The sequence below is a fragment of the Strix uralensis genome, chromosome 18 (genome assembly GCF_047716275.1).
Source record: "Strix uralensis isolate ZFMK-TIS-50842 chromosome 18, bStrUra1, whole genome shotgun sequence".
NCBI lineage: Eukaryota > Metazoa > Chordata > Aves > Strigiformes > Strigidae > Strix > Strix uralensis.
Window position 1 is genome coordinate 1,948,623 of NC_133989.1, and position 16,438 is coordinate 1,965,060.

The 16,438-nt window shown below is 59.3% G+C and overlaps 2 protein-coding genes and 1 long non-coding RNA gene across 9 annotated transcripts in view; 1 reads left to right on the forward strand and 2 right to left on the reverse strand.

Annotated features, from left to right (window-relative positions):
- UCKL1 (uridine-cytidine kinase 1 like 1) overlaps positions 1-6,317 on the reverse strand; it is a 22,522-nt gene extending 16,205 nt beyond the window's left edge. For 2 of the 3 annotated variants that reach the window (XM_074888649.1, XM_074888650.1), the window contains exon 1: positions 1,698-2,027. In XM_074888649.1, the coding sequence (XP_074744750.1) occupies positions 1,698-1,765 (68 nt within the window). In that variant the 5' untranslated portion in view covers positions 1,766-2,027. Of the gene's footprint in view, positions 1-1,697; positions 2,028-6,220 lie in introns of those variants that run through there. The other variant, XM_074888652.1, reaches the window with a different exon arrangement.
- On the forward strand, positions 2,216-8,640 carry LOC141951868 (uncharacterized). Its single transcript, XR_012631470.1, has 3 exons — positions 2,216-2,310; positions 5,795-5,885; positions 8,198-8,640. It is a non-coding gene; the product is annotated as an uncharacterized LOC141951868 (long non-coding RNA).
- Positions 8,614-16,438, reverse strand: part of ZNF512B (zinc finger protein 512B) — a 35,861-nt gene continuing 28,036 nt past the window's right edge. For 4 of the 5 annotated variants that reach the window (XM_074888646.1, XM_074888647.1, XM_074888648.1 and 1 more), the window contains 2 exons: positions 13,710-13,808; positions 8,614-13,395 (listed from right to left, as the gene is read on the reverse strand). In XM_074888646.1, coding sequence (XP_074744747.1) covers positions 13,102-13,395; positions 13,710-13,808 — 393 coding nt within the window. In that variant the 3' untranslated portion in view covers positions 8,614-13,101. The remainder of the gene's footprint in view (positions 13,396-13,709; positions 13,809-16,438) is intronic. The other variant, XR_012631469.1, reaches the window with a different exon arrangement.

The window sequence follows — 16,438 nt, forward strand, 5'->3', positions numbered from 1 at the left end:
CTGAGCGAGCCCACGATTCCCAAAGCGACTCCAAGTTGGCCAAAACTCTGGTTTTCGGGGCCGGAGCGGAGCCTCTGCAAAGCCTGCTGCCAGCATCTTTGATTAGTACCGACATAACCCTGCTCCTGGCTGAGGTTTGCACCCTGATGGCTCCGGTTGTGCCCGGAATTACAGGCTGCAGTCACAGCTGACACCCCGCTTTCCCGTGTGTCACCCGCCGCTCCCCTGAAGGGACCCACCCAGCAGCCGGGGCATTGCCACAGGACACGGGGACACGCGTGGGGACGGGACGGCCGGAGCGGAGCCGTCCTCTCCCCCCAGCACGCCTGGGGCTGCTCTCGGAGGCAGCGTTTTAATCCTGTTCCAAGAGTTGGCCTGCTTTGCCTCCTCTCATCCAAATATTCTTGGACTTCCACCCCAATTTGTATCTATAGATACAGAATTCTCTGTAGCTATACAAGAGAGATATTCTACATATGTATATTCTATATATATTCTACACCTCTTAAATCAGTGTTTCCTGAGATTTATCTCGGATAAGCCCGGTCGTGGGGAGGGCTGTGGGACTGCCCTGGAGTTCTGCAAAGGTCACACATTTTCTCCTAATGTTACACTTCAAGTTTTGTAGATGTTTTCCGCCGCTGCCTTTGCCAGGAAGGGACTCCCCTCCCCACCGAAGGAACGGCCGCTCCCAGCCCTCCCGCAGCTCTCCTGCTTGGCTGCTTCTTCCTATCACTTTTTTAAAAATTCCCCGCAACAGGGCTAAAGCCTGTGCAATGCCCCTACCCGCGAGGCAAAGCCCCCAGAGGAAGGGGAATCTCGATTTAGCGCTGAAGTTAGTGCCGTTGCTCTAACCCAGGGACAGTCCTTGTCCCACGCAGCCCCTCCCCAGCCCTCCCCAGCAGAATGTCTGTGTGTCCCCCCGCCCTGGTTTCAGCCCCACGATGCCACAGCAAAGCCAATATGAAAGGAACCACCGCCCTGGGCTTGGTAACCCCTCTCCTGCAAAGCCTGCCCGGAGGAGTCGGCTGTCACCAGCTCTCCACAGCTTGTCCCCAGCTTTTGGGGACGCTTTGCCTTCCCTGGAGCTGGGGCATCCTCTGCCAGGAGGAAGCCTGACCCCATGGGGAGGCCCGGCCTGGGGGGGGTCTGCTCCCCAAAAGGGCTCTCCAGCACAAATGCTGGCACAAAGAAGGAAGCATTTTGCTCCTGCTTACCCCAAGCAAGGATTTACCGGGGTGAGAGGGGCCCCCCTCTCCCTTCCCCACCCGCTGCTCCTACCCCTGTGCCCTGGGTGCCAAGGCTCTTTGCATCCCGCTGCCCTCCGAGCTCCCCGACCATCCCAGCTCCGAGGGGGAAGGCAGCAGGTCCCCACAGCCCCCAGCACGGAAAACTGGCAAAGCCTCAAACCTGAACTTGCAAACAAACAGGAGCCACGTAAACACCCCAACAGACCCAGCACTCAGCCCTACAAATCCACCGGCCGAGCGGCGCCAGGCCGGCCTCATCCCGCGTCCCCGGGGAAGCTGATCCTCCCCCGGCTGCTGCCTGTGCTTTCACAGCCCTTGGCCGGCTGGGAGACGGGGACTGGGACACCGGGGCCACCGCGGGTTTGCTCCAGCAAGCAGGAACGGAAAGCAAACAGGTGGAAAAAAAAGTAAAAACCCACCCAAAACTGAAGCAAAGGAGGAACTCACCCACCGTCGGGCCCGAGGGCCCAGCAGCCTGATATGCGGACGCTGGAGAAGGCTGGGGGGCTGCTCATCTCCACCCGGCCGTGGAGCAGGAGGTGATGCTGGGCAGAGGGTGTCACCTCCCCGTCCCCCCAAAACCAGCACTACTGTGGCGAGAGGGCGGCCGCACCAGTGGGGCGAACCCCGGTACCAGGAGCCGTGCACGGGGGGGTGCCCCCGGCACAGGGACCGCGGACTCCTGAGGGGCCGGGGCGATGCAGCCCCCCCCAGCAGATCTGGGAAGGGGGGTGCTCAGGACTGGAAGATGGAGGAAGGAGAAAAGAGTGTTGCCGGGGGAGTGTCTTTTGCTGGGAGCTGTGGAGCGGTCAGCACGCATAAGAGGATAGCTTAACCTCGAGATTACGTTCATTACCTGATATTAATAGCACTGGCTTGATTAAAGAAAAAGCGGGGGGGTCGGGGGGGCAAAGTGACACCTCCCCTCACCACTCCCTGCACAGGCAATAAACACTGCTCCCCCCCTGTGCCTCTGCTCCCCGGGACTGGGGCTCGCTCGGCTGCCTCGGAGGTGGGGGGCTCACCGGGGCGGCGGGGGGGCAGCGCTGTCACTCACCCGGTAAGTGCGCGGCTGCGAGCTCCCGGTACCGGTGGGGAGGAGGCTGGGGGGGGCAGGAGAGGCTGGCTCCGGGGCAGGGGTGGAGGGGGGTACCCAGCCAGCACCCCGCTTCCAGCCGATGGAGCCGGCTGGGGCTGGGGGCCGGGGTGCTTCTGGCCGTGCTGGGGTTTTGGGGTGCAGGATTCATTCCCCTCCCTCAGCTCCCAGAGGCGGGAGGTCCGGCTGCGAGCCCCCCCCAGTGCTCCCTGGGGAAGAGCTGCCCCTCGCCGTCCCCTCAGCCCTGGAATAAACAAGTGGGTGAAACTCAACACCCCGGGGCTGCGGGTGGCTAAGAATAACGTCCCACCGGCTGCTCGGGCCCTGCAATCTGCTCCTTCAGCCTTCCCCCTGCCAGCTGCCCCATGTCCCCCCCCAGCCATTTCGGGTCCTCTCCCAGCACCAGCCTCACCAGGGAGGGCAGGAGCCCCCAGCCCCACGCAGCCCTCGGGGGAAGCTGGGTGGGCAGGACGCCCGACAAAGGGTGGGAGACGGCTGGGCACCGCAGCAGAAGGGTCTTGGGGCTTCGGGGCCGGGGCAGAGCAGCACCCGCCACGCTGCTGAGAACGGGAGGAGGGAGCAGGGAACCGCTGGCTCTGCCAGGGAGGTGCCTCATCACCACGAGCTCCTGCCGTCACCAAATGAGCCCCCAGCCCTCCCCGGCATGGCGAGACGAGAGCTCAGCTTCGCACACCCACCTCCGAGGGGGTGCGGGGAGGATGCTCCCCCCAATTTAGTGTCAAGCGGGGCTGGATGTCTGGAGATGGGACTGGAGATGGGGAGAAGACCCCTTCCTCCTCCTCCCTGCAGCCATTCCCGAGGTGAGGGGACACGTGCTGCACCCCAGTGTCCTCAGCAAAGCCCCGCTGAACATGGGGGGCACCGGGCACGGCTGCACCCACCCCCTGCAGCAACAGGCCCCGCAGAGGAGAGCAGCACCCTGAAACACTCGAATAACTAAAGCGCTGCTGGAAACCAGGGCCAAGGGCCTGGTCCTCGAGCAGGGGCTGCGGGAGGAGTGGGATGGGGATGGGAAGGTTTCAGAGGTAACTTGTCCCCAACTCGAGCCGCAGCTGCTGCCCCGACGCTGCCAGTGAAGTGAGCGATGATCAAAGGAACATTTTCCATCCTGTGATTTCAGCCCGGACTCCCCTTTTTCTGTAAAAGCTCTTTCAGAAGTTTAAAAATAAAATTCTCTTCCGCCGCAATTTCTATTCTTTTCTCATTAAAGAAGCAAAAAAAGAAAAGGGACAAGGAACTTGGCGGTGAGGAGCCCGAGCCCTTGCCAAGGCGACATTGTTCCTTATCGCACGCTCCCCGGTGCCTTTTTTCCTGCCTTTGTTTAAAAAGTCCAAGCGAGGGGAGCAGCTCTCCCCGCGGCTCACCCGCCATCCCAGCTGGGCTCCCAGGTGGGACGGGAGCTGCCTGCACCGGCGCTGACCCCCGGCAGCGGCCGAGCCTTCCTCCCAGCACACGCTCCTCCTCAACTCGTCTCTGCTTCCCAATTCCCTTCCAGCTTTCTGAGCTGTTGCACAGGCCAAAACTCCCGGGTTCTGGACTTTTTTGTCTTCTAGATGCTTTTTAAGCACAAATCCCTCTTCTGTAATAGCAGCCTCCAGGAGCTGGACTTAAAATTGGATTAAAATCCCCTTTTCTTTCCAGGGATGGAGTTTTCCTTGGGATTTAAGGACTTGAGCCAAATTGCACGTGGCTTTTCCTGGTCACTGGAGCCATGAAAAAACACACCAAACCCATGGCGGAGGGGTGTCTGGCCCCACGGGAGAGGGTCCCTCTCCCAGTTCCCCCCCCGTGAGCAGCACCCGTGGGTGCGCAAAGGCCAAACCTGTTCCCCTCCATCTTTGAGTGTGGTCTTTGTTGGGCCTGACTTGCATAGGCCAGCCCTGAGCTGGGCCTTTCCTGTCCGATGGCATCTTTAACTTAAGCTGAAAGCGGTTGCATCAAAACAGCCTGGTGTAAAACCTGGGACTCCACAGCAGGAACCCCCCGTCTAGGGACCAGGGTGAGACGGGGCTGGATCCCACCACCCCGTGAGCAAGCCAGGCCCAAGGATGAGTTTTGTTCAGGGAGTGCCCAAGGAAAGGCGTCAGGAAGCCCCAAACGTTGGGATGGAGGAACCTGCCCAAGAGATGGAGGAACCTGCTCATGGGATGGAAGAACCTGCTCAAGGGATGGAGGAACCTGCTCATGGGATGGAAGAACCTGCTCATGGGATGGAGGAACCTGCTAATGGGATAGAGGAACCTGCTCATGGGATGGAGGAACCTGCTCATGGGATGGAGGAACCTGCTCAGGGGATGGAGGAATCTGCTCATTGGATGGAATAACCTACCCAAGGGATGGAAGAACCTGCTCATGGGATGGAGGAACCTGCTCATGGGATGGAGGAACCTGCTCAGGGGATGGAGGAACCTGCTCACTGGATGGAAGAACCTGCTCATGGGATGGAGGAGCTTACTCAAGGGATGGAGGAACCTGCTCATGGGATGGAATAACCTGCTCAGGGGATGAAATAACCTACCCAAGGGATAGAGGAACCTACTCAAGGGATGGAGGAACCTGCTCAAGGGATGGAAGAACCTACCCAAGGGATGGAGGCATCCATCCAAGGGACAGAGGGACCTGCCCAAGGGATGGAGGGACTCACCCATGGGATGGAGAGACCCTCCTGCCACCCCACTGTCAGCAGCTCCAGAAGTGCCGAAACGCTGCCCGTCAGCCCCGCCGTGCCGTGCCCGCGCCGTGCCCCTCCTGCAAACCCACCGAACGTCCCACCCGCTTCTCCCCAGCCTGTCGCCAAGTTCTGCCGCCATCCTGCCCCAGGCAGAGCCACCCTGGAGCCCGCAGGAGCATCCTTGGGCAGCTCAGCCCACACACGCTCTCTCCCAGCTCTATTAATGCCTCCGATTCCTAACGACAAAAGGACAAACATCTCCCTCTTCAAACCCAATTATCTCGCTGCTATTTATACCCAACGAGGGCCGCGGGAACCGCGCGGTCAGCCTCCCTGGCGGCTCGCTCCTCGCTGGAAGGGGCTCGGTTATACAACCCGGTTACTCATTCCTCGGGGCGGCTCCTTCCTCCCCTACTCATCCTCAGCCTCTCTGCGACCCGCCGCTGACTCACAGGAAGGGCAAAGGCGACGCCGTCGCAGGCAGCCGCCGGATTCGGTATTTAAGGTGCCGAAAAACCACGGGCTGGTTCGGCGCAGGCTCAGGCGGGGCTGGTACCCTCGAAGCGGGGATGTTCACATCCCAAAACCAGGTTTATCTCCGGCTCTGGTGACGTTCCAGAGCCAATTCCTGGCTATTTGGTGTTTGGGAGCGGTGACGCTCCTCCACACTTGAGGATTGTGTTGAAAATGGGAGCGGGGGGAAAAAAAATAACCCCAATCCCTCATGGTTGTTTGTTTGTTTGTTTTTTCTGGTAGCAAACTCGCAGTTTTTCCCGCTCTGCCGGCACCTTGTGCTCGTTGGAGCAGACGCATGTGGCAGCTCGTTTGCAAATGAAATGAGATTAAGGTAATTAAAAAAAAAAAAAAAAAGGGGTGGGGGGGGGGTGGTAGGAAAAACCAAGCGATGAAAATAAGAATGAGCCCAGTTTGGAAATTATCTTTTTGGCTATTTGCAGCGGGAAGCATCCGTGGTGGTGTTTGCTGGGATGGGAAGAGGCAAAGGGGGTTTTTTTGGGGGGTGAGAGGGAAGGAGCGATGCGATCGGGGAGGCCCCACTCGCGGAAGTGGGACGGGACCGCGATCGCAACGCCCCGGAGCCGCCGGTTCCCGGCGGCTCCGGGGCGTTGCGATCCCGGTCCCGTCGCGGGTGGGGTTGTAACGGGGAAGGATGCGGGGTCTTACCTGTCGTGCGGCTCCACCGGAGCCCCCTCGGCCACCGGGGCCGCGGCCATGGTGCTGCCGGGGAGAGGCGGGAGCGGGCGGGGAAGCGGCGGGGACCGGGGCGGGGGCGGCGCAACCGCGGGGCTCCCCGGGACTTGTAGTGCGGGGCCGGGGAAGGGAGAGAGGCGGCGGGGGGTGGGAGTGGTGGGTGAGGGTGCAGGTGGGTGCTGTGGGCACGGGGGGGGCGCTTTAGGGGGGCTGTGGGAACGAGTGGGTGGTGTGGAGTGCGGGTGGGTGGATGCAGGGGGGTGCTGTGGATATTGGGGGGGTGAAGTGGGGTGCGGGTGGGTGCTGTGGGGTGTGGGTGGAGGTGGGTGCTGTGGGAACGAGAGGGTGGGGTGCAGGTGGGTGCTGTGGGAACGAGAGGGTGCTTTAGGGGGCAGATGGGTGCTGTGGGATGCAGGTGGGTGTTTTAGGGGGGCAGATGCTGTAGGAGTGAGGGTGGGTGCTGTGGGGTGCGGGTGGGTGGTGTGGGTGCCTTAGGGGGGCAGATGGGTGCTGTGGGGTGCGGGTGGGTGTTTTAGGGGGGCAGATGCTGTAGGAGTGAGGGTGGGTGCTGTGGGGTGCGGGTGGGTGCAGGTGGGTGCTGTGTGCATGAGTGGGTGCTGTGGGAATGAGAAGGTGGGGTGGGGTGTGGGTGGGTGCTGTGGGGTGTGGGTGGGTGGTGTGGGTGTAGGTGGGTGCTTTGGGCATGGGTGGGTGCTGTGGGAACGAGTGGGTGCTGTGGGGTGCGGGTGGGTGCTGTGGGAATGAGAGAGTGGGGTGGGGTGCAGGTGGGTGCTGTGGGCTATAGGTGAGTGTTTTGGGGGACAGATGGGTGCTGTGGGGGCAGCTGCACAGGAGTACCCAATGCTCACACAGCTGAGGGGTGCAACACACAGCACCCCCCACCCCATCAGAGCTGGGGGGCAGCGGAGGTCTGGGTGGCCCCATGCCCAGAACCGGTCACTGGGTGCTGGGGAGCAAAGAGCCGGGGTGCCCCCCAGCCCCGCGGGGGCCTCGGGCACAGGACGGGACCTGCTTTTCCTCAGCCTCACGCTCCCGTCTCGCAGCCGGGGTCCCCCGGGGCTGCAGTTGGTGGTGCGGCGTGTTTGGGGGGGCCGGGGCAAGCGCCACTCCCACGGCCCCCGTCAGGCCCTGGGGGAGCCCAGACCGTCCGCTGGGAACGGGGCAGGGGGTTAGCGGTCAGTGACGGGGAGATCGGCCTAAATCTGGCGCTTATTTGGGTTCGGTGCCAAAAAAAGATATTAGGAAGCGGAAGGGGATTTATTCCCACGCTGGGGAGGGCCGGGGGGTGCTCTGGGTCCCGCTGAGCTCCCCGGGGACGGGAGAGGGGCCCGTGCTGGATGTGGCTGGGGGACGCTGGGGGTGCTGCAGCCGGGGCGACGGGCGGATGGGGGGCAGTTTCGGGGGGGATTTTTGCCGTGGGAGCGGGGGGCAGCGGGGAGGCTCCTGGCACTGGGGATAATCACCGGCTGTGCCGGGGAATTGTGTTACACATGCTAAAATGATTTCACCAGAAATACCAATAAATGAAGTTCAAATGAGATTAAATGTGGTTAAGTGACGGTTATTCCCCAGCTTGTGGGGAAACAGAAGTTTGTAATAAGCTTCTGACCTGACCCTTTTCTATTTTTTTATATATATAGTTTAAAATTTAGAAAGACACCTTAAACATCCTTCTGGCTACTTTCTATGGCACCCGCGGCAGGGCAGGGTGTGGGAGAAATCTCATTTTATTGGGTACAGAACATTTGGGTCCCTGTGAATTGTTATAACCCTTTTCCACTTCTCCATAACAGACTTCTATCGTTTCCACAATTTTACTACGTTAAAAATAATTTATTTTAAAGAGGTATCAATCATTTCAAATCATTCCCAACACAAGGTAAAGCACCGTTTTATTTTATAACAGCTTGGTTTGTCCTTTCCTTTTAGATTTAAATTTAAATTTCAAGTGATTCGTGGTCATGGATGATCCCTTGCAAAGAGTCCTACGAAGTTTTACACATCGTTTGGGTAATAATGATTTGAATTACTGAAAGTAACGTCTGCCAGGAAAAAAAACCAAATTGCATTTATTTCACATTTGAGAGAAATAATTGTGTTTGAAATTTATTTTTCTTTTTTAATGTTACTTAAACGTCACAATCGGACAAACTGGTCCTCGGCCCAGCCCTCCCCCACCACCCCATCCTGGTTTTGGGGGGCACCGTGGGGATGGAAACCGCCTGCTCCGGCCCCAGCATGAGGCTGGAGGGCCCGGGGGGTTTCCTCGGCCACCACGGAGGAAGGAGAAACCTTCCCGCGTCACCCCCTCCCGCCAAACTGCAAAATAACGATGATAATAATAATAATAATAAAAAATCAATAAACATTTATTCGATACAGCTGTTTTTAATACATACAGTACATCGAGTTACCCCTCCGCGGTGCTCGGCGGCGCGGCTGTTAAGAGCTGCTGTTACAGTACTCTCCAACTGAGGATTTGTCAATGATTAACAAAAGAACAGATCGTCACAAATCGGGAGTTTATTATAAGATAGTTTACTGTTAAAACAATTTTTATTTTTTGCAAATAAACACTTTTTAATATATATATTTATATATTTATATATATGGTTACAAGTGATAAATTGAAAATTCTTTTTTTTTTTATTTTTCTTTTTTTCCGTTTTCTTTTTTTTTTTTTCCCCAAAATACACTTATGCACTAATAACTGGCATCGACGAGAAACATTCGGATATGCCGTGGGATGGGTGTCACGAGGAGAGAAAGAAAAGAACAAAACGCTCCCAGCGTTCGCGGGCGCGAGCGACGCTCCGGGCCAGGGCGACTGCAGCGGCCGGACTCGGCCCTCGCTCCCGGCCCAGGGGCTCCCTGCCCGAGGCAGCCCCCCCCGATTGAAGTTTTGGGGTTGGCCACGACAGGTTTTTCCCGTGGGGTTGCAGCCCACCCGTCCCCCACCCCACGGAGGTTTTAGCCCTTTCCTCGGGGACGCGGGTGGCGGGACAGGGGGTCTCCGTGCTCCGAGCCCCCGCGCTCCCCATTCCCGTACCATGACTGACCCCCCGAGCACCCCGGGAGCAGGGCAGGACTGTGGGGGTGCCACCACGCCGCCACCCCCCAGGACCCCCCTCCCCTTTCCTGGATTTTCCGTTAACGTAACGTAACAGGATGACCCTGTGGCTCAGGCCCCTGGCACGGAGGGTGTGAGGGGGGGGCCAGGCCGGGGGGTCCCACGCTGCCAGACTCAAGGGTCTCCAAACCCCCGTGGGTGAGGGGACGGAAGGGGAGAGGATGCGTTCGTCCCCTGTCTTGCCCCGCAGCCTCCACCTGTCCCTCCAGGTCATGGCGAGTTCCTCACCCCGGCTGCTGCCTCGCTGGGAGCACCCGAACGGGCACAACCCAATGGGTACGACCCACCCAATGGGCACATCCCAACAGGTACAACCCAATGGGTACAACCCACCCAACAGGTACAACCCAATGGGTACAACCCACCCAACGGGCACATCCCAACAGGCACAACCCAATGGGTACAACCCACCCAATGGGCACATCCCAACAGGCACAACCCAATGGGCACAACGCAACAGGTACAACCCAACAGGCACAACCCAACATGTACAACCCAATGGGCACAACCAACCCAACAGGCACAACCCAACGGGCACAACGCAACCCAACGGGCACAACCCAATGGGTACAGCCAACCCAATAGACACAACCCAGCGGGCACAACCCAACAGGTACAACCTGCCAGGTTCCTGCGATGCCACCGCAGCTCGTCCCTGCCAGCTCACACGCCATGGGGCGGGCAGGCAGCTGCCGGTATTCGCGGAATTGCCCTAGAGCCTTCCCCAAGCAGGAGAGTAAAGGATGCCTCATGGAGAAGGCGGTGGTGGGAGAACATATTCCTCTTGAGTGATGACTAGTGGGGGAAAAAATACCTTTTAAGGGGAAAAAAAAAAAAAACCCTGAAGATTTCACTTTCTCAAGAAAACTGCCGTTTGACCAAGGCGCTGCTTTCACGGGGGGCTGAGGCGCATCTCCCAGCTCTGAGGGTGACGGGGGACCCGGAACCACCGTCCCCACCACCCTGAGCCCATCACCCACCCCAAGACTCCACACTGTCCCTGGAGTCCCTGCCGGGACGGTGTCCCCCCCGCGAGGCCACGCAGTCTCTGCTCCTGCCCCTCGTTCCTCCCGGGACGCTCGTTTGCAGACGCTCGTTACTGATGCAGGGGGACGGGTTTCGAGCTGGACCCCACAACGTCCCCCCAAGCCGGCCCTTCCCCAGGTCTCCCTACCCCGAACAGCTCCCGGCTGAGCTCCCCCATAGCACAGCACTGGCTGTTGATTTAATCAATGAGAAGCCAATTAATTGCACGTTAATGAGAGTCGAGCCCTGTGTTACGCCCAAGGGGACATGGTGGGGATTATAAGGTGACATCCGAGCCAGCAGCCTGGGCCACCCGGGTCCCCCCTCCCTGGGTCAGGAGCTTTGCCGGGGGCTTTTCCCCACAGTGGGACATGATTTTGAGACACGATTTTGGGATCCAGTGGCTCCCTCCGGCCCTTGGCGGAGATTTGGTGCCAAACTCCGTGCCAGGTCCCCAGCTCTGCCCGCTCTCCCCTTCCTGCTGCTGTCTACACCTCCCAACAGCTGCGACGTGCCCCCCGAGCGTGGCCTGAGCACCCTCCTCAGGCATGGGGGTCCCTCCTCGCCGGCCCTTATCGCTTCAGCGAGCAAAACGCCCAGGACAGTGTCCCCAAGGCCTCGTCGTGACAAAGACCACGACATCTCGGAGCACGTGGGCCCTACGGCTCCTTGAGCTCCCTCCCCTCCCCGCGGAGGCAGGATTTGTGCCGGTGACACCATCAAAACAAAGATTGGACAGGCTGAGCTGCAGTGACTAATTAAGCTTTCTCACTAATTGCTTCGAAGCCCGGCGCAACCAGCAGCGCTCAGGCGGGTTCCCTGGCCCGCAGGCACGTGGCCAGCTCGCGGCTGAGCACACCGGGCGATGCCGATGGAGGAATCCAGCTGCCGGGAGTCACGGCCGGAGCAGGAGCTCCAGACACTGCCGTCCCCTCCCTCTCCCCGTGGCTGTAATAACCTGCCAGCGGAGAAGGACGTTAATTATTACTGAGCAGCTCCTCGGAGCAGGGAAATGATACCGAGCCTCTGGCGGGCGGTGAAGAGCAGTGAAGGAAACAGAGGGTTGAGGTTTTAATAGTTTAAAGTAAAAGCAGAAGCTCTCCTCCCCCCGACGCCACCTTCCCGGCTCTGCACAGGGGAAAAAAAAAAAAATCGAATTAAGGTTTTCTGTTCTGTTACTGAGAGAAAACGTGCCCATTTCCCAAGGACCGAGGTAGCCTGGTTTTTGTCTGGAGACAGACACATCCCGGTCCGGGGATGGTTCCCTCCAGGCCGGAGCGAGGTGTTACGACGGTATCAGCACTGAGGCAAAGAAAAGCCTGGGGAAAGAGAAGAAGCAAGGGACAGTGTGGGATGTAGGGTCTCCTGCCCCCAAGGAAGATGGTTGGGGGCTTGGATGCGTCTTGGGGGAACCGAGACTCACCCCACGGTGGGTCCCAGCCTGGGGGGACGAGGCGAGTGCAACACACCCGAAAGCAGGAGCCATGATTGTCACTTGGTGCTGCCCCCCTGTCCCCGGTACACACCTCCCGCGGCCTCAGCTGGGTGACCGAAACCCCCTTCCTCCTTCCTGGGCAACCCGCCCCTTTGGGCTGGGGTGTGATGGGGACCCCAAATCACTCTTTCCACCAGCCAGACCTGGCCTGGTCGGGCTCTCACCGGCCGCTGACTCACCCTGACGCGGCGTCTGCGACGACAACTCGAGCACCGGGACGGGGCTCCCCCCATCGCCCCCCCTCCGCCGTCTCACCATGGCGCTCGCAGCAGTCCCACAACTTTTGGTTCGACCCTCCAACCTGACCCGTCCTCCAGCAACTCCCCCTCACCCATCGACTTCCCGGGGGTGCTCACGCCCCCTGCGCCCCCTCTCGCAGCCGCAGCCAGCCCTGCCGTCTCAGGACGATGCTCCACCGGCCCTGGGCCACGCTCCCTGCTCGTTCCTCGTGTCGCCGAGACAAACCCCTCCACTGAGCCAGCCACAACGCCGAGACACTGCAGAACCCATCCCTGCCCAACCACGGCCTCTCTCGGCCTGAGGCTGCAGGGAAAACACAACCAGGACCCCCCCCGCCCCGATATCAACTACCAGACCCCACCATCCCTCTGCCCCTGCGCGGCCGCTCGCAGGGGTCAAACATCTTTGGAAACACCGTCCCGGGAGCAGGGAGGAAGGTGCTGCCCGTGCCGGGAGGCTGGAGCCCGCCGGGAGCTGCCCACACCGAGAGCAGGCAGCCCCCCGCCCCGGCACGCAGCCACAGAGAGACCCTGGCCCAGGGGATCCCACCGCTATTGCACTTTTCTTTCGCTCAAGCGTCACCAGTTTGGCGCAGGGAGGAAGAAGGGAAGGTGCGGGCAGGGCGGGGGGAAGGCAGCAGGGTCCCGCCAGGCAGAGGGGTATGTACACGGGCAGGGGTGGAGAACGGTCCAGCTTGCTTGATCCTGTTTGTTTTCCAGTGTGAAACAAGGTCCGTGACTTGTTTAAAGTGGTTAATTGGTATTTTCGGTCTCTTTTTTTTTTCCTTTTTTTTTTTTTTTTTTTTTTTTTTGTAAAAAGGGGGTGAGTGGAGGGTGGGGGGCAGGGGGAAAAGTGGGATGGGGAGGACAGAAAACTGGGAGAGACCCCCACCCTGTTACCCTGGGCTGTAAACAAATCCTCGGAGACGAGTCTCTGAGCTGCTCATTTCTCGGGCATCTTACTGGCTCCCCCCTTCCGCTGGCTCGGGGGCTTGGGGACACGCTCCTCCCCATCGGGGCTGCCTCGGGAGCCTTCCCAGTGCTCGAGGGTTTTCTTGTGATTAGTCTTTGCTGCCACGCTCTCTCTGACCTTCGGGGACATTTCCGGAGGCCTCTCCTTGGGTTTCCTCCCCCTTTTCTTCCCGCTTGTGCTTTTCTTTTTTTCCTCTTTGCTGGAAGAAAGCTGTTCCCTGCTTTTCTTTTTCCGGCTGGCCTCTGCAGAGGTTCGGAACCAGTTCTGTGTCCGTGGGGTGACACGGGGGTTAGTGACCATCCTGGGGCCGGGTACCGGCACGCACAACCCACGCCTGGACCACCCCAAGTCCCCGAGGACAAGCTGGCCAGCGCTGAGCCACTGCAACCAGCCTGAGGGTGTTGGGGACACAAACAGGGACAGGAATGTCCCCCCCCTAGACTGTCACAGCGTTGCTGATGCTGCTGGGAGCTGCTGTGCTCCGCTCCCGGCAGACACGGATGGAAGGGGCAGGGCAGGCCGAGGACGGGCGTGTTGGAGCAGGGACCAGTCCCGACCAGCCCCAACCGTTCCCTTACCTCTGAGTGAGCCTTGATGATGTGGTACTTGACGCCGCTTTCGGAGCTGAACTCCTTCTGGCACAGGAGGCAGCGGTACTTGCCCACCGAGTGGTCCCCCTGCAAGACAGAGCATCGTCCTGCAGCCCCAAGCAGAGCCAAAAGCACCCTGGGGGGGTGGTTCCCCGCTGCCCCACTCCCCCCTCCCAAGGGAGTTTGATGCTTGAACCTCGAAGCAACAGAAAATAAATACTCATTTCTAAACCACCAGATCTCTGCCGGCCCTCGGTCCCAGGCCAGGAGCTCACACCACATCTGCTCTGAATTTCAGGCTGCGTCGGCTGTCACAGCACTGGTGTCAGGCAAAGTGCTGGGTCCCAGGAGCTTGGGGGGCAGCGAGCGGGTGTTTTTCTGCCTGAGCATCCCCAACACCGGCTGTTACGGTACCGCCGATGCTGTGTGTGTCCCCAGGCGTGCGGGAGGCCGAGGGGGCCGACCGCCCCATTTCCTCACTGTCAGCAGATTTGTGACCTCCTGGGACTGAACCACCGTCTAATTTATGTCCAACAGACTCACCTAATTTTCCTTTTACACTGTCAAAGAGACGCAGCGACTGCTGGATTTCTGTCATTAGGGCCCTTGTGGGGATGACTGATCTCCCAGCTCTGCCGCAGTTCACGGCACAGGGGAGATAATGTGCTCTCGATTGACGAGGGGTTTATGGATAGGCCCCTCCAGGCGATATATCTGTTCCCTGGGAATTTCTCCATAGCTGGCTCCGTGCTGTAAATCTGGAGTTAAGACAGGTCTTTCATTTCAGGGACAGGCAGGACACGGGCAGGCCTGGCCCCACTGCAGGCTGGCTTCAGAAATACTCATGCAAAAATCACCTCGGGGCACCAATCCCCGCTGAGGACGGCGCGCTGCCTGGGAGCATCCTCCACTCTCAGTAAGGCTTTGATGCGTTTCAACCAATTCTGCAGGATTTTACAGCAGAAATCACAGGCCAGCTCAGGAGGGGCTGTGATTTAAGCCAGATTTGGTGGCACGTGCATCCATTGCAAAACTAAACCCTCTGAGAGGGCAGGAGTCCCGCTGACGGCAGCACACGGGGGACATGAAGCAGCAAATCCCCCCAACACTCAGCCCCAGCTACACCGGCCTCGCCGGACCTGGAGGGTGCAGGTCTGTCGTTAAAGAAAACGCTCGTGTGAACGCCTGGCTGCTTTCTGTGCACAGAACCAGCCAGAAAATGGCTCCATTTTCTCTCAGAGACCGTTTGCTGGTGGGCTGCCCGGTGCTGCAGGCTAGCAGAGGAACTGCCCTGGTCTCCTGTGTTGGCACTTTTATCCTGCATAAATACAGCTTCTTCTGCCGGATCTCTGCAGCCCATTTTCTAAATGATCTCATTAAGGGTTGATGTTCCAGCTAGCACTGGAGGAGCGCGGGAGTTTGTGTTTTTAATAACCACGGGGTATGTATTGGAGCTGCCTCCTGGAAGCTCCATTCAATGGAAGCTGCAGCTGGAAATGTTTCAGGGTATAAAGCTTTACCAGCTCTTACTCAGTTCCAATTTGAGGGACCTACGCTGAGCTCCCGATCCCTCCCCCGTGGCGGCTGCGGGCCACTGGAGCTCGCTGCAGCCGGCAGTATTGCTGCTTTGTCGAGCCAGAGGGCACTGGTCTCTGCCCTCTTCCAGCCTCCGCTCCACCAGCTCCTGCTGGCCTTCCCGAGGGGCTGCAGGGCTGCCCAAATCAATGGAGAGAGACTCCTGATTCCCACCTGCCTCAGGAAACATCCAGCTTCCCACGCCCACCTCCCTGGCTCTGAGCTGCCGCGGTCGATGCGCAGCTGCGTGCGAGGTGCTGGCCATGCGGTAGCCAAGGGCTCGTGAGCAACTCGGGGGCTGCAGGCCCCTCACTCCAAAAAGGACCTTGAACGAGTCGAGCGTGTCCAGAGAAGGGCAACGAAGCTGGTGCAGGGTCTGGAGCACAGGTCTGATGGGGAGCGGCTGAGGGAACTGGGGGGGTTTAGTCTGGAGAAGAGGAGGCTGAGGGGAGACCTCATGGCCCTCTACAACCCCCTGAAAGGAGGGTGCAGAGAGGGGGGATGAGTCTCTTGAGCCAAGGAACCAGCGCCAGGACAAGAGGGAATGGCCTCAAGCTGCGCCAGGGCAGGGTCAGACTGGCTCTTAGGAAGGATTTCTTTGCAGAAGGGGTTGTTGGGCGTTGGAATGGGCTGCCCAGGGCAGGGGGGGAGTCCCCATCCCTGGAGGGGTTGAAGAGTTGGGTGGACCCAGCGCTGAGGGATCTGGTGGAGTTGAGAACGGTCAGGGTGAGGTTCATGGTTGGACTGGAGGATCTTCAAGGCCTTTTCCAACCAAGATGATTTTGTGATTGATTCTGTGAACTCAGCTGGGCCAAGGCTGCTGTGGACCAGGGATGCTGAGGCAGAAGGATGCGAGGCAGGCAGACTTGCTCCTGCTGCCCTGTCTCCCAGGTGCTCGGTGTGTCAGAAATCTGGGCTCTTGGGTGAGACGTTTGCGTTGCAAGACCTCTCCTCCAAGGCTGGCGCAGTAGCTAAATCCCCTCCATTGCATCGGCTCAGCTCGAGCTTCTCTGCCCGTGGCTGTGGGTTTGATCCTGCCCAGGAGGACGGTGCTGAGGGTGAGCGGCCATATCGGGATGGTGTGACAACAGGGCTGAGTGGTGACAATGTGCAGTGGCACTGCTCGGCCAGCCCTCGTGGTG